Genomic DNA, 27,814 nt, shown 5'->3' with positions numbered 1-27,814 from the left:
TAACCAATTGTTTGTGAGGCGGCATCGTCTTAATATAACTGTGAGAATTACATATTGTAATTATAACCAAACGGCGGGTTTTATCAACGGTGTAAATGCGTCTGCTGCGATCCATAACCCGTCCAACGTACGGTAACACTTGCGGAGGGGAGGTTACTCCCTCGTATGTTTAAGCAAGATGGCGTCTGTTCTGCATGGCCTTGCGGCGACTCTGGCAAGGACGTCGTCTGCATGTCACGGTACATTGTTCTTGTGGTTCTCAACTGCCCCTTTTGTCAAGTGTCTAAGTGTATCAAATGTCTAGTTTTAAAATAAAAACATAGCACATTCAAAGCTAATACTTGGCACAAAACAGACGTGAGTTACATAAACCATCCCACTGTATCATACTCATAGTGATAGTGTATACAGGCACACGAATGTGTCTCACCACTGGACAAACCAATGTGCAGGCACAATACCCGCAGACTCTAACCAATATTTTTTTATCGGGACTGGGCAATTTTGTATTTATTAGCCGAAGTTTTTATTATTAATATTAACCGAATTAAAAAAATAAAATCAAACAGAAAAAAAAAGAATTTCCTCTCCTGTAAAGGAAGCGATCATGAAGTAAATGTACCTGTACCGTGTACGATTCAGTTAAAAAAAACTTGTCCATTGTCAGCTGTTTCAGTGGCTCTTTGCGCAGAAATGCGCGGATGTCGGCATCAACACAATTAAAGCTATCACTGTCACTGTCAGGAAAGCCCCGTCTTTCCAGTCCCATTCGCAGGACTTGTAGCGCTGCACGCATCGCTGAAGCAGTTGGGGTTGGCAACTCTTCTTCTCCGTCATGTTCAAAACTGCGAGCTTTATATGTGTGTAGCAGAGAATGCAATGAGAGAATGCAAACGTGATCTAATTCTCGTGATCTCCTTTCCCCCTAAATCACAATTTTCGCTGAACTTAGCTCACTAAGCTTCAGCAAATGCTTGCATCGTCTGTCAGGTGAGTAGATATCGCTCCGTGTTTGACAATACATTGTCAAATTTGTGTTAAGTGAGCGTCCCAGCACGGAAAAAATACCCAATTTCGCCAACAAACTCTTTTTATTAACCGGATTTTTGTATTTATTAACCGAAGGGTTATTACATGGGCCATATAGTGATAAATCCGGACCGGACTAAAGTGTATTTTAAAAGCGGCTGTCCTTATTAACCGTGTGTTTATTAAGCGGATTCTACTGTATCACAAAATCAAAAGCATAAAAACATCCTAAGAGTAAGAGTTAAGACAGGGAGAAAGATGTACATCTTGCTAACTGTGACATTTACAGGTAACATTTGGAGATGTCAGCCTTCAAGCCACAGCCTGAATCTTGTGGTACAAGGCATACAAGGCAGGCAGACTGTCGCAAGGACACCTGTTCAGTTGACCGTCTGCAGAAATGTCAGCTTTGTTGGCAAAGGTTTGTACTTAGCGCTCAGTTGCCCTCTCATCATTTTGGAATATATCTGTCATACATGTTATGTGTTGCCTTTGAAACATGGGCATAGGTGTAGAATGTGTTTTTTTTAAAGAGCTGTGGATCATTATGTTGGATGGATCACTGTGTATGTTTTCAGTGACAGCCAAATTAATATTAATAGATCATTGTGGGTTTTTTCAGTGACAACCAAATTAATATTATAAATGGATCGTTGTGTGTTTTCAGTGACAGCCAGATTAATATTTTGGATCGTTGTGTGTTTTCAGTGACAGCCAGATTAATATTTTGGATTGTTGTGTGTTTTCAGTGACAGCCAGATTAATATTTTGGATCGTTGTGTGTTTTCAGTGACAGCAGATGACCTGTGGGGCGGTGTGTATGGTGTCAGCAATGCAGGTCGGAAGAGAGGTCGAGGGAAGCGTGCTCGCAAGAAGACAGATTTGAATCGTGGACAGATTATTGGTGTTGGTAAGTGAAGTTTTGCATAGTAACCAAGTGCATGAAACTCTCTAATCACCTTTGGAGGCAATGCCAATCAAACAGGAGAGAGTTCGGGCCAAATGAATAGCCGTATAAAAATGTGCTGTTGCTGAACTCAAAGAGCATGCCAGGAGACACCAGCAGCCGGACCCTGTCACAAACAGCTCTCCACATCTGACAGGTGTTTAACCGGCAACACCAGCAGCCGGACCCTGTCACAAACAGCTCTCCACATCTGACAGGTGTTTAACCGGCAACACCAGCAGCCGGACCCTGTCACAAACAGCTCTCCACATCTGACAGGTGTTTAACCGGCAACACCAGCAGCCGGACCCTCTCACAAACAGCTCTCCACATCTGACAGGTGTTTAACCGGCAACACCAGCAGCCGGACCCTATCACAAACAGCTGTCCACATCTGACAGGTGTTTAACCGGCGACACCAGCAGCCGGACCCTGTCACAAACAGCTCTCCACATCTGACAGGTGTTTAACCGGCGACACCAGCAGCCGGACCCTGTCACAAACAGCTCTCCACATCTGACAGGTGTTTAACCGGCGACACCAGCAGCCGGACCCTGTCACAAACAGCTCTCCACATCTGACAGGTGTTTAACCGGCGACACCAGCAGCCGGACCCTGTCACAAACAGCTCTCCACATCTGACAGGTGTTTAACCGGCGACACCAGCAGCCGGACCCTGTCACAAACAGCTCTCCACATCTGACAGGTGTTTAACCGGCGACACCAGCAGCCGGACCCTCTCACAAACAGCTCTCCACATCTGACAGGTGTTTAACCGGCAACACCAGCAGCCGGACCCTGTCACAAACAGCTCTCCACATCTGACAGGTGTTTAACCGGCGACACCAGCGGCCGGACCCTCTCACAAACAGCTCTCCACATCTGACAGGTGTTTAACCGGCGACACCAGCAGCCGGACCCTATCACAAACAGCTCTCCACATCTGACAGATGTTTAACCGGCGACACCAGCAGCCGGACCCTGTCACAAACAGCTCTCCACATCTGACAGGTGTTTAACCGGCGACACCAGCAGCCAGACCCTGTCATTGATGTCTGTGTCGCTGCGCTGGTGGTGACAACGCTGTCTGTTGTGTCCGTAATCTTTGTTTATTACGGACACAAACGCTCAGCAATGTAATTTCTCTTTTAGAGATTAATAAAGTTATTGTATTGTATTGTATTGTATTGCAAACAGCTCTCCACATCTGACAGATGTTTAACCGGCGACACCAGCAGCCGGACCCTGTCACAAACAGCTCTCCACATCTGACAGGTGTTTAACCGGCGACACCAGCAGCCGGACCCTGTCACAAACAGCTCTCCACATCTGACAGGTGTTTAACCGGCGACACCAGCAGCCGGACCCTATCACAAACAGCTCTCCACATCTGACAGGTGTTTAACCGGCGACACCAGCAGCCGGACCCTATCACAAACAGCTCTCCACATCTGACAGGTGTTTAACCGGCGACACACAAGTAATATAGAGCTACTATAAAGAAACTGCGCTTTAGGCCAGCAGACAACTCTGTCAGTGCAGAGCAGCTGCTGTGTAAGGGGGACTACTGCGTCAGCCAGTCACACATGCAACAAGGACAATGTAAGAGAGGACATGAACAAAGACCAGACTTTACCATACTTGCATAGCTTGTCGTGATGCAGTACCGTTATACTGGATGCAAGCAACATTCTGTGTGCTTCGTAGAAATCAGAGGCACAGAAATCTTTGGCATCAAGATGACTACTTCCCCGCAGTATGCAAGACAACAGGTTATTGCGCAGTACAAGCTCAGAGCACAGATCAGTAGCGTACTGTTTTGCTGTGCGTGATATTGGCAAGAACATATTGGCATGGTAACCCCTGAAGATAATGTGACAAGGAGGTGGTCAACATTAGGTGTATCATTGAATGGTGTGTGTGTGTGTGACAGGGAAAAACAACATGGTGTGGCCAGGCCTTAATGCGCCGGTGATAAAAGGTGGTCAACATTAGGTGTATCATTGTATGGTGTGTGTGTGTGTGTGACAGGGAAAAACAACATGGTGTGGCCAGGCCTTAATGCACCGGTGATAAAAGGTGGTCAACATTAGGTGTATCATTGTATGGTGTGTGTGTGTGTGACAGGGAAAAACAACATGGTGTGGCCAGGCCTTAATGCACCGGTGATAAAAGGTGGTCAACATTAGGTGTATCATTGTATGGTGTGTTTGTGTGACAGGGAAAAACAACATGGTATGGCCAGGCCTTAATGCACCGGTGATAAAAGGTGGTCAACATTAGGTGTATCATTGTATGGTGTGTTTGTGTGACAGGGAAAAACAACATGGTGTGGCCAGGCCTTAATGCGCCGGTGATAAAAGGCAAGGAGGTGGTCAACATCAAGCAGTTACCGCCCGACCCGGAGCGTGAATCAAGGATGATGGAGATGCGAGACAGGGGGTCACAGTTCAGGTCGTTCAAAGTGCCGGCCCTGCAGCGCGGATGGACTGGAGCCAAGTTCCCTGGAACCAGCGTCGGCCCGCCGGACCCCGTGGGAGACTGTGAGTATTTTGTTTGCCACACTCCACGCTCTGAAAATGAATGTATGTGTTTGTAAAGTCCTAAAGACTACTCTTTTGACAGGACTGTAAAGCTCAGAGGGGCATCAGAAAGACCCTTCAGCCCATTCATATTATTACCATCCAACTCACTTTTCAATGTATGTTATTTGTATTTTTAACAAAAATATGACATTTTACACAGGTCAAGATAGTCATTGTCCTCCGAGACTGCAAGATCAATCAATTATAGTTATCATTCCTGTTATGTTTTTGACTGAGCTGAGTAATCGATGAGTCTTAGTATTGAGCAGTGTCTGTCCGTTATGAAAACTTTAAGATTTGTAAATGTCTTTCTTTTTTCCTTCAGTGATGCATTGCAAATTTGCCTACCTGATACGGAACACTTTTCTGTTTTTCAGACAAATTTGAAGGCTTTGACTCTCGTGTCCTTGAGGTGAGGTTCATCACAGTAGCTGTAGTGTAGTGTGTGGTCTGTGTGTGTGTGTATGGGTGTCTGTGTGTGTGTGTGTGTGTGTCTGTCTGTCTCTGTGTGTGTCTCTGTCTCTGTGTGTGTGTGTGTGTCTCTGTGTGTGTGCATGTGTGCGAGAGGTGTTGGTATGGTCTGTATTTGCAGGAATGTCACATCTGTAGATTCATTCACTAGTTGATCCATGAAAATACTAATTTTTAAATCCACCTTGAACACAAAATAGGAGAGACTTGAGTTTGCTCCGTCCAATGCTTAACACTCAAGTTGACAACTCTCTCAATGTTTTAAACTCTGTGACAGTTTTCGCGTTCAGAATCAGAGAGTGACCTTGAGAGTGAAATGCTATAAACTGTGTGACTTGTTGCATTGAGGATGAGAGCATGACGCTGGTTGTGTTTTCAGTTCAAACTGGTGACCAACATGACGGGCAACCTGGGACGCAAACAGCGCTTCAGTTCCTTCGTCGTCACCGGCAACAAGAATGGACTGGCTGGTCAGGCACATTTGATTTCTGTTATTTTGTTACTCATCTTCTCTTGTCTTTGTTAGTCTTTTTTCTCTCTTGTGTTCTGTGTGTGTGTGTGTGCGTGTGCATATATTACAGGTTTTTTTTAAAACAATGTACTTCTTGGCATTTGTGAAGGAGGGAAGGAAGAAAAGAAAAGACTGTTGCTAATTGGAGTGTTTACATGGGTGTAAAGTAGGTGACTGTTGAGGTGGATGATGAATTGTGAGTGTTTACATGGGTGTAAAGTAGCTGACTGTTGAGGTGACTGTTGATGTGGATGATGAATTGTGTGTGCAGGTTTTGCTCTGGCCAAGGCGCCCAATGCTAAGGCCTCGCTGAGGAAGGTAAGACATGCACCCTGCTGACTTGCATACCATGTAACTCTACTACCTGTTTACTGGAGACTTTGTGTGTTTTATGCCTTGTTACTCTGTTGAAGAGAGAATGAGAGAGACTGTAGGGAAAGCCACTGTTTGAGTGAGAGTGAGGTCAAGTGATGTGATGTGAATGTGTGTTTTCAGGCCAAGAACATGGCCGCCCAGAGACTGCGCTACATCGAGCGCTACGACAACCACACAGGTGGGGGCTCCTTTCTGTCTCTTCTCTTGTTCTCTTTCTTTTATTTCTGTTGTGTGTGTTTGTCTGTGTTTGGTGAAGGTGTGTTGTTGAGACAGTGCAGGGAATGTTGCGGCTGGTTGGTGTAGGTACAGTGTGTTGTTGAGACAGTGCAGGGAATGTTGCGGCTGGTTGGTGTAGGTACAGTGCAGGGAATGTTGCGGCTGGTTGGTGTAGGTACAGTGTGTTGTTGAGACAGTGCAGGGAATGTTGCGGCTGGTTGGTGTAGGTGCAGTGTGTTCAGTGGGTAGATGGGGAAGGGGTAGATGGGGAAGGGGTAGATGGGGGAGGGGTAGATGGGGGAAGGGGTAGATGGGGAAGGGGTAGATGGGGAAGGGGTAGATGGGGAAGGGGTAGATGGGGGAGGGGTAGATGGGGGAGGGGTAGATGGGGAAGGGGTAGATGGGGGAGGGGTAGATGGGGAAGGGGTAGATGGGGAAGGGGTAGATGGGGAAGGGGTAGATGGGGAAGGTGTAGATGGGGAAGGGGTAGATGGGGAAGGGGTAGATGGGGAAGGGGTAGATGGGGGAGTGGGAAGGCGTATACATGTATGTGTCTGTCAGTCATTTGTCTTTGTATATAGTTTGACATCTGCATCCCTTTCAAGGAGATTTTGTTTGTTTATGAAACTACATTGTATTATTAAGGTTTGTGTGGAGACTGGTGCTTTTTTGTAACGTTCATTTTGATGATTTTGCTAACAGTGTGTCACTGAAATGTGTGTATGGTATTTAGCTGCATCAGTAGCACTAGTGTTGACACAAAAAGCATAAGTTGATTCTGCCATGTTCTGAGAAGCAATATGTGAAGCTCAGTGGTCTCCCTTTGTTTACTCCTCACTAGTCTGTTGTATGACTTGTATGTGCACTTTTACAGATCAAAACATTGAGGATCTAGTGAATGGTATATTTTGCCTTTCTTGTTGTTGTTTTGATGACAAGAAAGCATATTTAAAAAAATATGGGTGTTTATGTATTTTCAGTTTTTCACAACTTTTACTCCAAGGAAAAGCAGACGGCAGTGTTTGTCTACAAGGCAGCCAAAGGTAATACATGTAGATGAAGTGGTGATGTCTGTGCTATGTGAGATGAAGTGGTGATGTCTGTGCTATGTGAGATGAAGTGGTGATGTCTGTGCTATGTGAGATGAAGTGGTGATGTCTGTGCTATGTGAGATGAAGTGGTGATGTCTGTGCTATGTGAGATGAAGTGGTGATGTCTGTGCTATGTGAGATGAAGTGGTGATGTCTGTGCTATGTGAGATGAAGTGGTGATGTCTATGCTATGTGAGATGAAGTGATGATGTCTGTGCTATGTGAGATGAAGTGATGATGTCTGTGCTATGTGAGATGAAGTGATGATGTCTATGCTATGTGAGATGAAGTGATGATGTCTGTGCTATGTGAGATGAAGTGGTGATGTCTGTGCTATGTGAGATGAAGTGATGATGTCTGTGCTATGTGAGATGAAGTGGTGATGTCTGTGCTATGTGAGATGAAGTGATGATGTCTGTGCTATGTGAGATGAAGTGGTGATGTCTGTGCTATGTGAGATGAAGTGGTGATATCTATGCTATGTGAGATGAAGTGATGATGTCTGTGCTATGTGAGATGAAGTGGTGATGTCTGTGCTATGCGAGATGAAGTGGTGATGTCTGTGCTATGCGAGATGAAGTGGTGATGTCTGTGCTATGTGAGATGAAGTGGTGATGTCTGTGCTATGTGAGATGAAGTGGTGATGTCTGTGCTATGTGAGATGAAGTGATATCTGTGCTATGTGAGATGAAGTGGTGATGTCTGTGCTATGCGAGATGAAGTGGTGATGTCTGTGCTATGTGAGATGAAGTGGTGATGTCTGTGCTATTGTCCTTTCCCTGTCACTGTATTCATTGTGCTGGAGAGTGACCATCATCTCATCTTCTCTTCTCATCTGTCCATTGGTCTTTTCTTTTACATTTATACAAGTTGATGATGATAAAATCGTTAAATATGATGGTCACTCTCCAGCACATCATCTCATCTTCTCTTCTCATCAAGTTTTGACTGAATGTTTTCACACAGACTGGGAATCAGACAAGGGTGGTGGTGTCTGTGTACAGTTAGACTGGAAATCAGACGAGGGTGGTGGTGGCTGTGTACAGTTAGACTGGAAATCAGACGAGGGTGGTGGTGGCTGTGTACAGTTAGACTGGAAATCAGACGAGGGTGGTGGTGTCTGTGTACAGTTAGACTGGAAATCAGACGAGGGTGGTGGTGGCTGTGTACAGTTAGACTGGAAATCAGACGAGGGTGGTGGTGGCTGTGTACAGTTAGACTGGGAATCGGACAAGGGTGGTGGTGTCTGTGTACAGTTAGACTGGAAATCAGACGAGGGTGGTGGTGGCTGTGTACAGTTAGACTGGAAATCAGACGAGGGTGGTGGTGTCTGTGTACAGTTAGACTGGAAATCAGACGAGGGTGGTGGTGTCTGTGTACAGTTAGACTGGAAATCAGACGAGGGTGGTGGTGTCTGTGTACAGTTAGACTGGGAATCAGACGAGGGTGGTGGTGTCTGTGTACAGTTAGACTGGAAATCAGACGAGGGTGGTGGTGTCTGTGTACAGTTAGACTGGAAATCAGACGAGGGTGGTGGTGTCTGTGTACAGTTAGACTGGAAATCAGACGAGGGTGGTGGTGTCTGTGTACAGTTAGACTGGGAATCAGACAAGGGTGGTGGTGTCTGTGTACAGTTAGACTGGAAATCAGACGAGGGTGGTGGTGGCTGTGTACAGTTAGACTGGGAATCAGACGAGGGTGGTGGTGGCTGTGTACAGTTAGACTGGGAATCAGACGAGGGTGGTGGTGGCTGTGTACAGTTAGACTGGGAATCGGACGAGGGTGGTGGTGTCTGTGTACAGTTAGACTGGAAATCAGACGAGGGTGGTGGTGGCTGTGTACAGTTACTCCCACAAAACTACTTGTCTTGGTGAAAAACATGCAGTGCTTACAGTTGCATTCTTTGACTTCAACAGATTGAGTAAATCTATTAATTTCACTTTACGCGACTTGGTTTTAACATAGAGGGGGGAATCGAGACGAGGGTCGTGGTGTATGTGTGTGTGTGTGTCTGTCTGTCTGTCTGTGCGTGTGTGTGTGTAGAGCGATTCAGACTAAACTACCGGGCCGATCTTTATGAAATTTGACATGAGAGTTCCTGGGTATGATATCCCCATACGTTTATTTCATTTTTTCGATAAATACCTTTGATGACGTCATATCCGGCTTTTTGTAAAAGTTGAGGCGGCACTGTCACACCCTCATTTTTCAATCAAATTGATTGAAATTTTGGCAAAACAATCTTCGACGAAGGCCGGGGTTTGGTATTGCATTTCAGCTTGGTGGCTTAAAAACTAATGAGTGAGTTTGGTCATTAAAAATCGGAAACTTGTAATTAAAATTATTTTTTTATTAAACGATCCAAAAACAATTTCATCTTATTCTTCGTCATTTTCTGATTCCAAAAACATATAAATATGTTATTTTGGATTAAAAACAAGCTCTGAAAATTAAAGATATAAAAATTATGATCAAAATTAAATTTCCAAAATCGATTTAAAAACAATTTCATCTTATTCCTTGTCGGTTCCTGATTCCAAAAACATATAGATATGATATGTTTGGATTAAAAACACGCTCACAAAGTTCAAACGAAGAGAGGTACAGAAAAGCGTGCTATGCAGCACAGCGAAACCACTACCCCGCTGAACAGGCTCGTCAGTTTCACTCCGTTATGCACAAGCGGCGGACTACGGTCATTGTGAAAAAATGCAGTGCTTACAGTTGCATTCTTTGACTTCAACAGATTGAGTAAATCTATTAATTTCACTTTACGCGACTTGTTTTTTATTTTATTGTGTGGGCACCCCATACAGACCTACCAACCAGCTTCCTCCGTCCCTCTTGGTTCTATGGCTCTCTCTGGGCATGGGTCAGTGTCACAGCAGTCCACTGTGAAACGCTGCCTTGCCGCCTCTTTAGAGACAAATGTATTTATAGCACCGTATGGTAGTTTGAGGTGTGTCTTGATGTAGAGGTCTCTGTTGGTGGCTTTCTGTCAGGATCTTGTCCACTTTGCCATTGCCCCATTAATTGCAAGATTCAAACTGTAGAATGGTGTGTGTCATTGCCCCATTAATTGCAAGATTCAAACTATAGAATGGTGTGTGTCATTGCCCCATTAATTGTAAGATTCAAACTATAGAATGGTGTGTGTGTCACTGCCCCATTCAGACTATTAGCAAGATTCAAACTATAGAATGATGTGTGTGTCACTGCCCCATTCTGACTGTTAGCAAAATTCAAACTGTAGAATGGTGTGTGTCCTGCAGGCTCGGGTCTGACGTGTCACCGCGCCGTCAAAACCATCTGTGAGGTGATCGGCATCCAGGACATGTCGGCCAAGGTCGAAGGGTCAACCACCAACGTCCAAAACTTGACCAAGGCCTTTTTTGCTGGACTTCAGCGACAGGTGAGTTCACTGCTCTATCCTTCCTTCCTCACCTGTCATGCAGGAGATGACATGAAGGAGGTAGGTGTGTTGGGAGGAGGGGGTGGGGCTTATCATTGGGGAGCGAGATGTCCATGGGTCAACAGCTCTGCATCGTTTGGACAGGCTTGAATTCCTTCTTAGGGCTTTTTCCCTGTAGAGCCCCTTTGTCTTTTCCCCCAAATAAGTAGATCATGCTCGCCACCCAACCAGCGGTTGACCGACAAAACAAAACAAAAGTTGTGCATGGAAATTGATTGCAGGCAGATGCGCACAGTGTACATGAAGACCAGGCTTTACTTCATGCTGCTCTCATTCTCTATCCACAGTGTACATGAAGAACAGGCTTTACTTCATGCTGCTCTCATTCTCTATCCACAGTGTACATGAAGAACAGGCTTTACTTCATGCTGCTCTCATTCTCTATCCACAGTGTACATGAAGAACAGGCTTTACTTCATGCTGCTCTCATTCTCTATCCACAGTGTACATGAAGAACAGGCTTTACTTTATGCTGCTCTCATTCTCTATCCACATTCTACATGAAGAACAGGCTTTACTTTATGCTGCTCTCATTCTCTATCCACATTCTACATGAAGAACAGGCTTTACTTTATGCTGCTCTCATTCTCTATCCACATTCTACATGAAGAACAGGCTTTACTTTATGCTGCTCTCATTCTCTATCCACATTCTACATGAAGAACAGGCTTTACTTTATGCTGCTCTCATTCTCTATCCACATTCTACATGAAGAACAGGCTTTACTTCATGCTGCTCTCATTCTCTATCCACAGTGTACATGAAGAACAGGTTTTACTTCATGCTGCTCTCATTCTCTATCCACAGTGTACATGAAGAACAGGCTTTACTTTATGCTGCTCTCATTCTCTATCCACAGTGTACATGAAGAACAGGCTTTACTTTATGCTGCTCTCATTCTCTATCCACATTCTACATGAAGAACAGGCTTTACTTTATGCTGCTCTCATTCTCTATCCACATTCTACTTGAAGAACAGGCTTTACTTTATGCTGCTCTCATTCTCTATCCACATTCTACATGAAGAACAGGCTTTACTTTATGCTGCTCTCATTCTCTATCCACATTCTACATGAAGAACAGGCTTTACTTTATGCTGCTCTCATTCTCTATCCACATTCTACATGAAGAACAGGCTTTACTTCATGCTGCTCTCATTCTCTATCCACAGTGTACATGAAGAACAGGTTTTACTTCATGCTGCTCTCATTCTCTATCCACAGTGTACATGAAGAACAGGCTTTACTTTATGCTGCTCTCATTCTCTATCCACATTCTACATGAAGAACAGGCTTTACTTTATGCTGCTCTCATTCTCTATCCACATTCTACATGAAGAACAGGCTTTACTTTATGCTGCTCTCATTCTCTATCCACATTCTACATGAAGAACAGGCTTTACTTTATCCTGCTCTCATTCTCTATCCACATTCCACAACCAAAATATGCGTGTGTTTTATGCAAGGAGAGTTATTAAAGCTAGAAATAGTTATTACCCATCATACTCTAACCGAGATGTGTGTTGCTAGGAGAGCTATTAAAGCTAGAAATAGTGATTACCCATCATGCTCTAACCAAGATGTGCGTGTGCAGGAGACGCACCAGGAGCTTGCTGACCGGGTCAAGCTGAACGTGGTGGAGTTCCGGCCGGACATGGACAACATCCCCCTGGTGGTGGCGCGGCCACAGGACGGCAAGACGCGGGAGGTTGGGGTCAAGGAGGAAGGCTTCAACTTTGAGCACCTGTACTACGGGGGCAAGGTGCCGCTCTACCGCCCCAAGGCCCCGCCCTTCTACACCAAGTTCAAGAGCTGGCACATCAAGAACCGCTACCTGGTCAAGATGCGGAACCAGCGACACGCACAGCTGGAGCGGCTGGCACTCGGCATTGAGCCCAGTTATGAGGAAAAGAAACGACGGGCCAGGGCTCTCAGGTGATCACCTGTACAGCGTGATCACCTGAGAGCCTCTCCATTGCCGTGTGTGACTGTGTGTGGTTATGGGTATTGAGCCCAATCCTGGGGAAAAGAAACTGTGGGCCAGGGCTCTCGGGTGATCACGGTGTATAGGACTAGGACTCTCAGGTGATCTGAGAGACTGTCCATAGTTCTTTCTTTCAGGGACTACATATTGCCGAGTGTTTGTGTGCAAGTGTTGTGTGTAGAGAGCCCAGTGCTGTGGGCCAGGCCTGTCAGGTGATGGTAGTGTACAGGAGAGGGAGTAGTACTGCCACGTGGGCCAGGCCTGTCAGGTGATGGTAGTGTACAGGAGAGGGAGTAGTACTGCCACGTGGGCCAGGCCTGTCAGGTGATGGTAGTGTACAGGAGAGGGAGTAGTACTGCCACGGGGACGAAGCCACACCAACAAATCACCCCATCAATAGTTGGGTGATGACCAGCGCCAGAACTCTGCCATCTGTACAAGCAGAGCAGAAGACAATAGTCCAACATTGTGGACCAGGATGTTGGTGGCGTTAGGTGGTTGTAGACGTAGACAGTGTGACAAATGGCAGGCAGGATGACTTGGCAAGTGATTATTTTTTATATGACCGTGTTTTGCATGCTGATTGAATGTTTGAAAATAAGTGTGAATGTAAAGTCACCCTATAAGTAATTGTGCTTCTCAGTGTGTATGTGTGTGTCATTGTTTTCATTGACTGTGGCCGCCTCATTCACCATTGTCTTCTCAGCCACCCAACAAGAAGTACAGCTGCGGCAAATCACACCGACATCAGTCTGTGAAAATGCAGCCATTTAATGTCCTTTTAAAATGATGCTTGACGTGAAAGTGGATGGAAACGAGCAGCATATCCTGGAGGGCTTTATTATCTTCACACTGAAAAAACACCATACCTGTGCTCACTCTCTCTCTCACTAACTCTCTATAACTCTCACTTTGTCACAGTCTCTCTCTCTCTCTCATTAAATCTCTCTCACTAACTCTTTCCCCCGCGGGTTTGAAGGAAGAATTTACCCGATGCTCCCCAGCATGTCGTAAGAGGCGACTAACGGATTCTGTTTCTCCTTTTACCCTTGTTAAGTGTTTCTTGTATAGAATATAGTCAATTTTTGTACAGATTTTAGTCAAGCAGTATGTAAGAAATGTTAAGTCCTTTGTACTGGAAACTTGCATTCTCCCAGTAAGGTAATATATTGTACTACGTTGCAAGCCCCTGGAGCAAATTTTTGATTAGTGCTTTTGTGAACAAGAAACAATTGACAAGTGGCTCTATCCCATCTCCCCCCTTTCCCCGTCGCGATATAACCTTCGTGGTTGAAAACGATGTTAAACACCAAATAAAGAAAATAAAAGAAACTAACTCTCTTTCTCTGTCAAAGTCTCTCACTAACTCGCTCTCTTTGTCACAGTCTCTCTCTCTGTCACAGTCTCTGTCTCTCACTCTCTCTGTAATTATTACTCTCTCTCTCTGTAACTATTACTCTCTCTTTCTCTGTCAAAGTCTCTCTCTCACTAACTCTTTCACTAACTCTGTCACAGTCTCTCTCTCTCTCTGTCACAGTCTCTATCTCTCTCTCTCTCTGTCACAGTCTCTGTCTCTCACTATTTCTCGCTCTCTCTGTAACTATTACTCTCTTTCTCTCTCTGCCATTGCTCACTAAAGTGAAGTAAGTCACACTCACAACCTTTCACAAGGCGGTATCACAGAGAAGTCCTGGCTGTCCGAGTAACAGACTCTAACAATAGTAACATCCCCACAACATAGACAGTAACATTCTCGCCACACTAGAGGGGAACCACTTTCCAGGAATAACCGCTGGCAATGTAGAATACCAACACAATACACTTTACTCACTTTCACTGTAACTTTGTACAATTTAAATCACATGGCATTGGAATTGCAGATTCCATGACACCAAAGTGAAATAAAGCAATCTTCAATCATCTAAGGCCAAAAAAAAAAATTTGTCTGTTTAGGGTAACCCGACCGACCCTATCGATTTGGCGCCGACCCAAAAACTTTTTTTTGATTTCCAAAAAAAAAAAGGAAAAAAAAGAGGTAAAAATGCTAAAAAGAGACATTTGGCGTTTCTTTCTCTCCCTTTCTCTCTGTTTTATTTATACGTTAGTTTTGAAACATGTATTCATCAAATATAAGAAGTGAATGTTCAGCCAACATAGCATTTACAAAAAACAAACAAAAAACAAACAAAAAAAACCCCTACCTACCTACCGACCCTACTTTTTTTGGTCATGTTACCCTAAACAGACAATTTTTTTTTTTTGGCCTAACATTTCCCTGGCAACAATGACAAAAAACCAAAAAAACTGCTCTGTCTGTGGGAGTGTGAACATAAAGCTATTTACTGTTTAACACAAATGTAAAGCATAATGAACACATACAACACAGCACCGCCATGTCTGAACATTGGCATTGGCTCTCACAGTCACAGGTGACATCTATCAGTGTGGGTTGCTTACACAGGTAAAAGATGCTTGTGTCTGAACATTGTCATTGGCTCTCACAGATCTACAGTCACTGGTAACCTCTATCAGTGTGTCACATTGCAAGTTAATTACACGGGTAAAACATGCACACTGCCGCTTACTAACAGTATAATGCACTTCAAGTTCCACAACAAATGGAGCGTATTTTACCAGAAAATATTATTACTCGCTATCATGACTGCAAAAAATGAAAGAATATTACTGCATGCATAAACCTCTGCTCTAGAAACTGTTTTGTTTTGTATTCAGTGAAACACATCAATCAAATACATGTGCATGCACAAACACACACAACACATGTAGACACATTTCCAATTAAATCACAAGGTAAACACATCCTCAAGATGTACCTTTTCTTCCAGAGAAACGGTTGCACTGGGGTTTATGCTGGTGCCTGTCCATTGTGCCATGGCGTGTGTATGTCCAGTGTGTCGTGTCATGACGTGTGTATGTCTAGTGTGTTGTGTCATGACATGTCTATCCAGTGTGTCGTGTCATGACGTGTGTCTATCCAGTGTTTCATGTCATAACGTGTGCCTGTCCAGCGTTTCGTGTCATGACGTGTGCCAGTCCAGTGTGTCATGTCATGACATGTGCCTGTCCGGTGTGTCGTGGCATGACGTGTGCCTGTCGTGTCATGATGTGTGCCTGTCCAGTGTGTCGTGTCATGACGTGTGCCTGTCCAGTGTGTCGTGTCATGCGTGTGCCAGTCCAGTGTGTTGTGTCATGACTTGTGCCTGTCCAGTGTGTCGTGTCATGATGTGTGCCTGTCCAGTGTGTCGTGTCATGTGTGCCTGTCCAGTGTGTCGTGTCATGACGTGTGCCTGTCATGTGTGTTGTGTCATACGTGTGCCAGTCCAGTGTGTTGTGTCATTACGTGTGCCAGTCCAGTGTGTCATGTCATGACATGTGCCTGTCCAGTGTGTCATGTCATGATGTGTGCCTGTCAGGGTGTTGTGTCATGATGTGTGCCTGTCCAGTGTGTCGTGTCATGATGTGTGCCTGTCAGGGTGTTGTGTCATGATGTGTGCCTGTCCAGTGTGTCGTGTCGTGTCATGATGTGTGCCTGTCCAGTGTGTCGTGTTATGATGTGTGCCTATCCAGTGTCATGACGTGTGCCTGTCCAGTGTGTCGTGTCATGAGGTGTGCGTGTCCAGTGTGTCGTGTTATGATGTGTGCCTGTCCAGTGTGTCGTGTCATGACGTGTCCAGTGTGTCGTGTCATGAAGTGTGCCTGTCCAGTGTGTCGTGTCATGAGGTGTGTGTGTCCAGTGTGTCGTGTTATGATGGGTGCCTGTCCAGTGTGTCGTGTCATGACGTGTGCGTGTCCAGTGTGTCGTGTCATGATGTGTGTCTGTCCAGTGTGTCGTGTCATGAGGTGTGCATGTCCAGTGTGTTGTGTCATGTGTGCCTGTCCAGTGTGTCATGTCATGAGGTGTGCGTGTCCAGTGTGTTGTGTCATGATGTGTGCGTGTCCAGTGTGTCGTGTCGTGTCATGACGTGTGCCTGTCCAGTGTGTCGTGTCATGATGTGTGCCTGTCCAGTGTCATGACTTGTGCCTGTCCAGTGTGTTGTGTCATGAGGTGTGCGTGTCCAGTGTCGTGTCATGACGTGTGCCTGTCCAGTGTGTTGTGTCATGACATCAGCGTGTGTCGTGTCATGACGTGTGCGTGTCAAAGTCGTCGTCACACTCCATCATTGGGTCCATGTGAATGCTGCCACCTGCCCGGGGGTGGGAGGAGGAGGAGGACACGCCCACCTCTATCTCCACGGCAACGCTCTGCGAGTCATGAGTGTGCTGCGAGGGGTCCAGGGGCGGGTAAGCCAGGACGTGGTGCTGGGACGGGGTTATCTCCTCTTGCTGCAGGTGATGGAGAAGGGGGCTGTGGTCGTCAAACTCCACAGTGCCCTCCCCTTGGGTGGCCACCTGGTGGTAGGGGTGGGAGAGGGAGGGGAGGGGGGAGTGGGACAGGGAGGAGTGGGAGAGGGGTGAGTGTAGAGAGTCCATGTGTGACGGCTGGGACAGCACCACCACACTGCCGCCTACACGCCCGTCAGACAACTGGTCCTCCACCAGCACTTCTGAAACACGCCGTTCCATCACAGTCAGCACCACAGAAACATCCCACCCCCAAAAGCAATAAATAACAACACATCAGAGTCACAGAGATGTACACTACAGCAGTCCCTGCAATGTACCGCCCCCGGCGTGAGCGGACACCTGACATGTACGGACACATTTGCTCGGCACGGAGTTTTTTCCTTCCATATTTGCCCCCCCTTAAAGTTAAACGGACACCTGCAAAACGTGGACGCGGACACTCATTTTCGGTCCCAACAGCAGGTCATACCTCCAATGTACGGACAGACCATCGACATTGATGGTTTTATTCTTCTTCTTCTTCGTCGTTCGCTAGATAGTTTTATTATAAGAACCTTTTCTAATTCCTATTAACTTGATGTTCTTAAACTATATCAATACATAAATGCATATTGTAAAGCAGTATGCATTGTTAGAGGATCTTCAAGTAGCAGTGCTCAAATGTCGAAGCTGCTTTTCCCAGCTTTACCTAAGAGACCGACTGTATATTGTGTTATTGTATTTGTCAGACTTGATTGTACCAAGTCCCTACACATGTTGTAATGCGCTTAGAGCCAAATATTTTTGTTTTTTGTAAGGGATAGGCGCAATATAAATACACTTTATTATTATTATATTACCATCTCAAATTTTCACCACAACAAAATCGATAACAGAGCAGTCCGGCTCTTGGTACAAAGATCACAGCCGCAATGGCGTGATGACAGTCACTGACAACTTGAGTGCACGTGTACCCATCAGGAGGGGTGTAGTTTTGGTCAGGAGTGGAGTACATGCGAAGATGCCAACATAAAACTGCACTATGCTCTTTATTCTTGTCTGTTGGACGTAAACAACAGAAACCACAGTCGATGAAGGTCCTGAGCGAAAGAGAGTGAAAAACCGGCCACAATTCTCAGCATCGTGTGTCTGTGTGTAACCTCTTTCATTGACAAGATACTCTTGTTTCCCCTCAGCCTTGACCAGTGAGTCGGTTGCCTAATCTGTGAACCCTTCAGTTGTCTTGCTTTGTCAAAAGTTACGACACAGTCAACTGGTTTTGCTCTGAGTGAACAGTGCAGCTGGCCTCTCTGGCCACAGCCCCAAACAGTACATGGCTAGAGGAAGTGAGAGAGAGATGGGGGGGGGGGGGGGAGGGGTAGCTGGATAAACTCTGTGGGGTGTCTGGTGTCACTGCATGTCAGCAGGAAGAGCATTGGAGAGAAATAGAGAGGTGTACTCTTCCACACAATTTCCAAGCATCAGTTGTCACGGCTTGGGGTAGGCATTAGTGAGGGAGAGTGGGAGCTGTGTTTTGTACAGTGTATTTCCAACTGAAGAGTGCAAAGTCACTACCATGCCACATGATCTGCATGCAGTTAATAAAGCCAGACAAGAAGAAAATAAATTACATGATTATGACATGCAGCTCTATCTGCTGCTATTTATTCAAACTGGTTTTCAAGCTTATTCTTGCAAAGCATCTGCACACGCTCCTCTGTGCTGTGTTTGTGTGGCTGCTTTCCTATGTCAGTGCATGGTGAGTGTGTTCACTGCCTTGAGGATTTATTTTATCTCTTCTTTTCAACACTTTTCATACAAATCATTTTTACAGAACGTTCAAAGAAGTATTAGGAGTTTATTGTTATTGTTTGGTAGCCACAAGAAGTGATTAGCATAGATTCAATCCTGTTGTTTGTGTGTCTCTGTGAGTGTATGGGGGAGGAGGTGGTGTGGTCACTCCTCCCGTGTCCCGACACCTGCTATGTATGGACAGTTTTGCTATGGCCCAAGGGTGTCCGTTCATGAGAGGGACTGCTGTACCCATACTTGCCTCGTACAATTTCACAACCAACTTACTGTAGCTGTGATCACGTGTCCACAACTTGAGCTTGAAACTCTCTGCCCGGTAAACTTGACTTGTGTAACACTGACATACGTACAGGCTCCAACAGTGCTAACAAAAAAGCTGAATTAACAGTATCGAAGTGTGAAAAAGATCTATGGTGACCATACCAACATGTGTGGTTGTTAGAATGAAGATGGTGAGAAAAAGCAAGAAGTCTGACCTGTCCCCAGTATGTCGTGCGTCATCTCCAGCCTCTCCGCCTCTCCCTCTGCAGGCTGCGTGGTTACCGTGACGATGTGGTCAGTCAGCCCCTGGGGGAAAACCACTGACTCAGCGTTTTGCAGATCTGCCAAAGAAAACAAAATCATGATCTACAAGCGGCTCTAAAATTCCTAAAGCCATGCACCAAAGCCATACCCTGGAGTATAACGTGGAAAAAGCGATGCACCAAATCCATACCCTTGAGTATAACTTGTGGAAAAAGACACATGATGAATAACATGTGTTGTACCACGGACCACACACTCACATACACCCACCTCTTACATCTTGGATTCTCCTCTAAAACTCAACAGCCATAAGAGCACAAACACCCAAAACATACACATGACAATATATGGATCACATTTTAAAACCACACTTTCCGCCCCATACCCCATAATCATAATAAGGCCAAAAAAATAAAATTGTCTGTTTAGGGTAACCCGACCGACCCTATCGATTTGGCGCCGACCCAAAAACTTTTTTTTGATTTCAAAAAAAAAAGAAAAAAAAAAAGAGGTAAAAATGCTAAAAAGAGACATTTGGCGTTTCTTTCTCTCCCTTTCTCTCTGTTTCATTTATACGTTAGTTTTGAAACATGTATTCATCAAATATAAGAAGTGAATGTTCAGCCAACATAGCATAATTTACAACAAAAAAAAAAAAAACAAAAAAAAAAAAAAAACTTTACCTACCTACCGACCCTACTTTTTTTGGTCATGTTACCCTAAACAGACAATTTTTTTTTTTTGGCCTAATAATAACTTATTAATCGCCCCTGTACAACGGCCACACTTCATCACCCCCCCCCCAAGTGACGTTGCACAGACCTTGGAATTGCACAGTGTCATGGTGCGAGTTACACAGCACCAGCAGGTCACAGGCCGGCTCTGCCTTCACCGCCACGTCTTCCGTCAAGTCACCGTTGTCCATGGCAACCACACCATCATTATCCGCAGGCAAAGTTTCATGGGGGAGTGTTGCCGTAACAACCCCTTTCCCAGCATCCTCCAGCTGATGACGGTTCATGTGCGCACGCCGACTGCTGCTCTGGGAGAAGCCCTTCCCGCAATGTTCACAAGTGAACGGCTTCGTGCCTGAAACCAGTAAACAGCTATAACAACCCCTTGTTCACAAGTGAACGGCTTCGTGCCTGAAACCAGTAAACAACTATAACAACCCCTTCCCGCAATGTTCACAAGTGAACAGCTTCGTGCCTAAAACCAGTACAAAGAAATGAGGAGACAAATTTGGTTTCAGCATATCATCACATGCATGTCTGGAATAGGTTAGCTACCTGTGAGGACGGTAAGCCTCCCCTAGCTACCTGTGAGGACGGTAAGCCCCCCCCCTTAGTTGGTTCATTCGCTCACAGCTCAGCAGATTGTGGCCTGAAATCGGTACACAATAGAAATGAAACTAAAGTTTGTTTCCAATGACAAGGGACCAGAAATTGGATTAGTTGGTTGGTCACTTGTTTTTATTCTAATTCTTTTTACATTTAGTCAAGTTTTGACTAAATGCTTTAACATAGACGGGGAATCGAGACGAGGGTGTGGTGTATGAGTGTGTGTGTGTGTATGTGTAGAGCGATTCAGAGAAAACTATTTGACCGATCTTCATGAAACTTCACATGAGAGTTCCTGGGTATGATATCCCCAGAGGTATTTTTCACTTTTTCGATAAATGTCTTTGATGACGTCACATCCGGCTTTTTGTGAAAGTTGAGGCAGCACTGTCACACCTTCATTTCTTTAAGCAAATTGATTGAAATTTTAGTCAAGCAATCTTTTACGACGTCCGGACTATGCGATTGCATTTCAGCTCGGAAGCCTTAAAATTAGTTAATTAGTTTGTTCATTAAAGTTTTCATTAAAACCGAATTTCACTATATAGATATTGTCATGTTTGCTCTAAAAATGTGCTCAGAATTGAAGAAAATAGGTCAAGTAAGTACTACGGTTTGCAAGCGTGACCAGTCTCTGTCTTCGGGTATGGTTAGTCGAGACTATCAAAATGTAGTCTCGGCGAAGACTGATTATGATGTTGATCTTTTAGTTTCATGCCGACAGATTGACTAAATGTTTTTATATCGCTTCACGAGACTTGTTTGTTTTTTAGGATAATGTGTGTAGACTCCAACTCACCCGAGTGCGTCATGCTGTGTTTGTGGAGACTGGAGTACTCGGCAAAGCGACGTCCACACCCATCCACCTCACACACAAAGGGACGCTCCCCTGAAGACACAACAAATACAATGTCATCAAAGCTGAACTCAAGTTGTCACTTTCTAACAGTGACGAGTTTCCTAATACATCAGCACACACACACAAACACACGCACATATATACTACATTATTATCCTGGTTATCACAGCATGACTCGCACTCGCACACAGTCCAACATCCTCTTCAGCCATGCAGACAGAACGTGACATTTCTCACTGACCTGTGTGTACACGACTGTGGTTTTTCAGATTGCCGGCGGTCGTGAAGGATTTGCCACAGTCCTCGGCTGGACAGAGGAAAGGTCGCTCCCCTGTGTGCGTCCTCATGTGCACCTGTAGTCGTTGACCCGTCAGGAAACGTTTGCCGCACGATTCACACTTGTAGCGACGGTCGTTCCTGCAACATGGAAACATTGAAAAGACACAAATCTCACTTGTAGCTATGGTCACTCCTAAAACATGGGACACATTGAAAGCGCTTGTTGAACAAATCACACTTGTAGCAACAGTTGTACCTAAAACATGGGACACATTGAAAGCGCTTGTTGAACAAATCACACTTGTAGCAACAGTTGTACCTAAAACATGGGATACATTGAAAACGCTTGTTGAACAAATCACACTTGTAGCAACAGTTGTACCTAAAACGTTACATGGGACACATTGAAAGCGCTTGTTGAACAAATCACACTTGTAGCAACAGTTGTACCTAAAACGTTACATGGGACACATTGAAAGCGCTTGTTGAACAAATCACACTTGTAGCAACAGTTGTACCTAAAACATGGGACACATTGAAAGCGCTTGTTGAACAAATCACACTTGTGGCAACAGTTGTACCTAAACATGGGATATATTGAAAACGCATTTGTAAACCATGGACACAGTTGCCCCTCTCACAAGCAAAAGCCATATGCCTGCAATTCACACACACACAAAGAGGACATTTTAAAACATACGTGTGACAAAGAGCTGAAAACCTACGTGTGAGTAAGCTTGTGATACTTGAAGTGAGCGAGCCAGGCAAACTTTCGCCCACAGCCCTTGTAGTCGCACACAAAGGTCTTTGGCTCGCTGGGAGGCGGCTCGAAGATTGCGATCTGTTTCTTGTGGCCTGGACTGGGCTGACCACGCAGATCTGCACACACAGTCACTGTGTCATTCTCACATTATTTCCACCTGTGTCAACCTCACACTCGTATATTGCCAGTCACTAATTGTCTTGTTATTGCTACAAATGTGCAAACACGAAACATGGATTGCTATAACTTGTACACACACAAAGAATTCATATTCTTCCACACGTAAGAGCCAATTAAACAACTCCACTTTAGCATCACACCAGAAAACTATTACAGCTAAAGGCTTTTTAAAACATGCAACTGCCACACACCCAAGCTCACATACACATTACCTGCTATTCAGACTTGGTCGTGTGACAGATGTTTTCTTCCACACGAGATTACGTTGATTGTCTAACGAAGCCGTGAGGCTGAGTTAGACATCAGCTAATCGAGTGTGGAAGAAAACTCTGTCACACGACCAAGTCGGAATAGCATTTATGTCTCACAGCTTCAACAGAGGAGAGAACAAACACGTTTTGCGTACTCAAGCTTGACAAACCTAAACACAGGAGCTGCCATTGTGTTTGTTCTTTTCGGGATCTTTGTCATCTATGTTCAGAACTCTGTCCTTTTAGTTTCAGACTAACTGAGTGAGCCACTTTCCAAGGGCAGCTAAATTCACGTATGGAAACAGTACTGTCGTCTGGGATGCCGTTTTCAGTATTCTCAGCGTTTAAGAATTTGTAAACAGAAGAAACGATAACGGCAGGAGAAATAAAAGTCGTGTGTGCATTTTGGGGCTTTGGAGGCACGATTTCGAGTTTGAATCCGTTCTTGCCATGCTCCAAAGCGTGTAACATACAATCTTGCACACGTTTGCTTTAGTAGTGGCAAAGAAGGAAAGCGTGTGACATACATACAGACACACTCACTCATGCACACCCACACATACATGATACTAATAACAGTTAACACTCTTCTTTCATGTCCTTTTCTAACAAGAGTCTGTCACTCTCAGCACTAACCATTAGTAAATCGGATCTTGGACGAGTTTTTCTGTGCCGAGCGAAGTCTGAGCCCCGTTCGCTTCTCTTTCTTGCTCCCCTCCCCCTTCTTTGCCCCCTCCCCCTCCTGGTGATGGGGGGAGAGCTGCTTGCCCCCCTCCCCCTGATCGTGGTGGGCCGAGAGCTGCTTGGCGATCTGTTGCTGTGTGTCCGAGATGAGGTTGGCCTGGGCCAGGGAGTGCAGACTGGACAGCTGGAGGGAGGACCAGGGGCCCGCGCTGGACGAGGGGTCAAGCAGGACGCTCGCCTGCACCGTGCCGCGCTGTGACGTGGTCGTCAGTACCAGTACTGAGGTGTTCATACTGCCCTGAAAACACCACAACCTTTACTACAGTTCTAACAACACTCTTACTGTGCCGCGCTGTGACGTGGTGGTCAGTACCAGTTCATATTGCCCTGAAAACACCACAACCATCACTACAAACAACACTCTTACTGTGTGGCGATGTGACGTTGTCGTCAGTACCAGTACCGGGGTGTTCTTACTGCCCTGAATACACAACAACCATCACTACAGTTCTAACAACACTCTTACTGTGCCTTGCACACTGTACAACAATCATCACTACAGCCCTAATTCTAACAATAGTCAATATCATATCCTGCAGCTTTGTGCTAATCATTGTCAGTACTGGTTTGTTTGTTTGCTTAACGCCCAGCCGACCACGAAGGGCCATATCAGGGCGGTGTCAGTACTGGTACTGGGGGAGTCCCATGTTGCCTTACACATCATGCAACAGCTATTAACTAGAGGAAGAAAGCTGCTTTCTCATTTCAATTATTCTCTGGGTGCCAGGAGACCGTTCTGCATAGCTCTTGTTTACTGAGTACTGTTGTCTGTGTTATTGTTAAGAGTGCGTCTCTCCCTATCATTCAGGCAATCCAGTGCTAGTGAGGAGTTTCAAGGACAATCAGGCCTGGGGTCCTGGGGTTGTGTTACGCACCCTGATAATGATAAGGTCAATAGGCAATGTTAATTCTGAAGTGGGGTTTTTCTTTTATCAAATCAAGTATGATTGTCCAACCTTTTCTGAAAGCGAAAAACAAATTGCGAATATAATATCTTGAGCCTTGACCAGAGGAAGAAGTGTGACAATCATGGGAGCAGTTTTTGACCACAACAATGACAACGCCCTGAGTACAGAGCAGTACCCTTACCTGCATAATGCGAGTGGTGGCAGCACCTGTCTCGCTGAAAGCACCACCGCTCACACACACACTTTTGGCTGTCTCACTACCAGGGCTGTTGGACATCACCTCTGATGCTGTGTCCAGGTCTTGGTTCTCTTCCCCTGACGTTTCACTCCCAGCTGGCATGTGTAGCTGCAGTTTGCTCCCTTGTCCGTCTTCCTCTAATCCCACTCCAAGCGTCAACACGTCGTTCATGGCCACAGTCGTCTGACCAGGTCAGTGATGGCAGTACATCTCATGCTGACAACAATTATGGAAGTACGTGTAGCACCACACAGTATTTCACAATTCTCTTTTTATTTCACGCTGACATCATTGATGAGAGTACATCTCGCGTTGACATCAGTGATGGGAGTACATCTCAAGTTGACATCAGTGATGGGAGTACATGTGGCACCACACAGTACATCCCAATTCTCTTTTATCTCACGCTGACAGCAGTGATGGGAGTACATCTGTTGCTGACATCAGTGACGGGAGTACATGTAGCACCACGTCACATCTCCAGGGAACTCTCTCAGCTCTCCAGGGAACTCTCTCAGCTTTCCGTCAGACCTGGAATCAGCAAATTTGTTATCAGACAGAAAGGATGGTGATACAATGAACCACACTGACGGAAAGGATGGTGATACAATGAACCACACTGACGGAAAGCAGGGCCGGACCAAGTTCGTTTGAGGGGGGGGGGTTTCCAACTGAAGGCAGGGGTCCAGGGGCCGCCCAGGCCCCGGTGGGGTGCAGGGGCAACGCCCCGCTGGGGGGTCTGGGGGGCAAAGCCTCCCATAAGCCGAGAAAATTTTGCATTTGTGAGGTCATTTTTTGGTCTTTCCTTGCAATTGGGAATCAAAATTACACATTTTCAACAGTAACAAAATACTTCATATATTCATTTACCATAGTGGTTCAGTGGAATAATCCCAAAGACATATATGCCTAGTAAATAAGTCTGACAGGACTCTTTACTTTGAATATTACTATGATGATGGACTTATAACGGGGAGGGCAGGCCGTTGTCGACTTGATGTTGTTCATAATTTGAAATAGTTTTAGAAGACCAAATAAACTGAGGGAGTTGGGGGAAGAGCTTAAAAAGTCCACTTTTTTTTTTCTCTGAGAGGTACATTGGATGGCCAGGGGGGGGGGGGGGGGGGTCCGGAACCCAGGAACCCCCCCCCCCCCAGATCCGGCCCTGGAAAGGATGGTGATACAATGAACCACACTGACGGAAAGGATGGTGATACAATGAACCACACTGACGGAAAGGATGGTGATACAATGAACTACACTGACGGAAAGGATGGTGATACAATGAACCACACTGACGGAAAGGATGGTGATACAATGAACCACTGACGGAAAGGATGGTGATACAATGAACCACACTGACGGAAAGGATGGTGATACAATGAACCACACTGACGGAAAGGATGGTGATACAATAAATGACACTGGCACATAAATTCACTCCACTGAACGGAAGCAATCTGGAAAAGTGATATTCAGCTGCATTTGCATTATCGTGATACATCCTGGACTTTTACAATGAAAAGCAGCAGCCATCATGTTGGTAAGTTATTTTGTGCGCTGGAATGTGTGTGGGCATGTTGTGTAATGTTTTCAGATGACGACAGCGATATATATTTTTTAAAAGCTACTCCTTTTCTTATAGACTGGGGTTGTACATTGCCTATGATGTAAACCCTACAGTTAAACAATTTGCCTGAGCATTAATGTACACGCAAGCAAAAGGTCGAATACGCACAGAAAAGATCTTGCCACCTATCTCATAGTTTTTCGAGCAACAGAGGCACGAAAGTACCCTACATGCATTCCCACAAAATTGAGTATGACCGCCTAAATGGCTGGGGTAAAACGACAGTAACATGGGTGTATGCGGACTTTATTGGAGCCCACGAATACAGAAGAAAACTACCATTCTCATACCATGTGTGACAGTGCCATCCAAAAGGACCTACAAAAGCAGTCTACATTATCATCTCTCTCCCCCCCCCCCTCCCCCCCCCCCCCCCCCCCCCCCCCCATCTCAAAACATGATTGACAAGTTATGTGCAAATTAATGCAACGATTCAATCCCTCCCCTCACACACACAAAGCAGACTGAAACAACTTCGTGTCACTACAATCCAGATGTAACGGGTATTGGCCAGTCTGCGCTTTAGAGCACAGAAAATGCCCCTCTTTGCTTGAATGGGTGACATAGAAGACGAATACTGCAGTGCATGTCTGAATCTGTTAGCGAGAGCACTTCGATCTCTCTAATGAAAATACAAAACCCTCGCGCACTTGCTTTTGCACCTGTTTTACTAATATAAAACGCAGGACATTATCCCAGGACCTGCTGTAAAAAGGTTTTTAAAAATCCAATCACCAGGAGAGCTTACATGAACAAGGAACATGTGTAGTAACATTGACTGTACCCAGTGCGTTCTGTTGATGTTTGGAACCCTGAAAGGTGAACCCGATCAGTCTATTATTAGCAACGGGCTTCCACTGCACACTCAAGAAGGCCTGTTGAGACGAGCTTTTTCATTGGTTGACCACAGAAAATTTTCCGATGGTTCCAAATCAGAGAACACAATATCAGCCACTTCCAAAACCTAGTTAAAGAGTTTGCTTTGTTACAACACATGACACTGAATTGAAAACACTGCTACATGAATCATTTTACGTTTAATACAACATTTCTTAGTTGAATAAACGTGTTTAAGAATGTTCACAAAACAGACCAATGAAAAACTGTTTCATCAAAGTGTGGAAAAAGCCGACTGTTTGCGGAATTTAATTTTGGTAATATAAACACAAACAAGGTAAACTGTTGCTAAAGCCAACAATCAAACCTCTTGTAATGTTGTATAAAAATTACTCTTAATAAATACGACAAATATAAAGTCCTAT

General features: G+C 45.2%; 2 protein-coding genes across 9 annotated transcripts; one reads left to right on the top strand and one right to left on the bottom strand.

The window, feature by feature from the left end:
* The first annotated feature begins 167 nt into the window (after positions 1 to 167).
* Positions 168 to 13,305, top strand: LOC138952093 (small ribosomal subunit protein uS5m-like). Its single transcript, XM_070323690.1, has 11 exons — positions 168 to 239; positions 1,319 to 1,450; positions 1,820 to 1,939; positions 4,291 to 4,518; positions 4,938 to 4,972; positions 5,411 to 5,501; positions 5,814 to 5,860; positions 6,038 to 6,095; positions 7,114 to 7,176; positions 10,497 to 10,636; positions 12,290 to 13,305. The coding sequence occupies exons 1-11, from the start codon at positions 179 to 181 to the stop codon at positions 12,632 to 12,634; spliced, it is 1,320 nt and encodes a 439-aa protein (XP_070179791.1). The 5' UTR covers positions 168 to 178; the 3' UTR covers positions 12,635 to 13,305.
* Positions 13,306 to 14,461: 1,156 nt separating this feature from the next.
* On the bottom strand, positions 14,462 to 27,420 carry LOC138952091 (zinc finger protein 143-like). 8 transcript variants are annotated; one of them, XM_070323686.1, is made up of 11 exons: positions 27,301 to 27,404; positions 24,866 to 25,453; positions 23,669 to 24,014; positions 22,564 to 22,717; positions 21,801 to 21,976; positions 21,500 to 21,589; positions 20,183 to 20,449; positions 19,312 to 19,437; positions 15,842 to 17,244; positions 14,944 to 15,790; positions 14,462 to 14,600 (listed from the first exon to the last, which is right to left on the bottom strand). In XM_070323686.1, the coding sequence occupies exons 2-9, from the start codon at positions 25,091 to 25,093 to the stop codon at positions 16,820 to 16,822; spliced, it is 1,812 nt and encodes a 603-aa protein (XP_070179787.1). In that variant the 5' UTR covers positions 25,094 to 25,453; positions 27,301 to 27,404; the 3' UTR covers positions 14,462 to 14,600; positions 14,944 to 15,790; positions 15,842 to 16,819. The 8 variants fall into 8 exon arrangements, with proteins under 8 accessions (XP_070179787.1, XP_070179789.1, XP_070179788.1 ...); XM_070323688.1 differs by having other exon boundaries at positions 15,901 to 17,244; XM_070323687.1 differs by having other exon boundaries at positions 14,944 to 15,841; positions 15,931 to 17,244.
* Between the last annotated feature and the right edge of the window lie 394 nt (positions 27,421 to 27,814).

The sequence above is a fragment of the Littorina saxatilis genome, linkage group LG17 (genome assembly GCF_037325665.1).
Source record: "Littorina saxatilis isolate snail1 linkage group LG17, US_GU_Lsax_2.0, whole genome shotgun sequence".
NCBI classification, from domain to species: Eukaryota; Metazoa; Mollusca; class Gastropoda; order Littorinimorpha; family Littorinidae; genus Littorina; species Littorina saxatilis.
This window is presented reverse-complemented; position numbering and strand designations above follow the sequence as displayed.

What these genes read in the sequence shown, in the direction of transcription:
- LOC138952091 (XM_070323683.1), bottom strand. Translation starts at nt 25,093, where the DNA reads ATGAACGACGTGTTGACGCTTGGAGTGGGATTAGAGGAAGACGGACAA. An exon ending in CCACAGTCGTGTACACACAG is followed by an intron (nt 21,590 to 21,800) that starts GTCAGTGAGAAA and finishes TTGTGTCTTCAG; the next exon opens with GGGAGCGTCCCTTTGTGTGT. An exon ending in GCACGACATACTGGGGACAG is followed by an intron (nt 17,245 to 19,311) that starts GTCAGACTTCTT and finishes GGCGTGTTTCAG; the next exon opens with AAGTGCTGGTGGAGGACCAG.
- LOC138952093 (XM_070323690.1), top strand. Translation starts at nt 179, where the DNA reads ATGGCGTCTGTTCTGCATGGCCTTGCGGCGACTCTGGCAAGGACGTCG. An exon ending in TTGACTCTCGTGTCCTTGAG is followed by an intron (nt 4,973 to 5,410) that starts GTGAGGTTCATC and finishes TTGTGTTTTCAG; the next exon opens with TTCAAACTGGTGACCAACAT. An exon ending in CAACAAGAATGGACTGGCTG is followed by an intron (nt 5,502 to 5,813) that starts GTCAGGCACATT and finishes TTGTGTGTGCAG; the next exon opens with GTTTTGCTCTGGCCAAGGCG.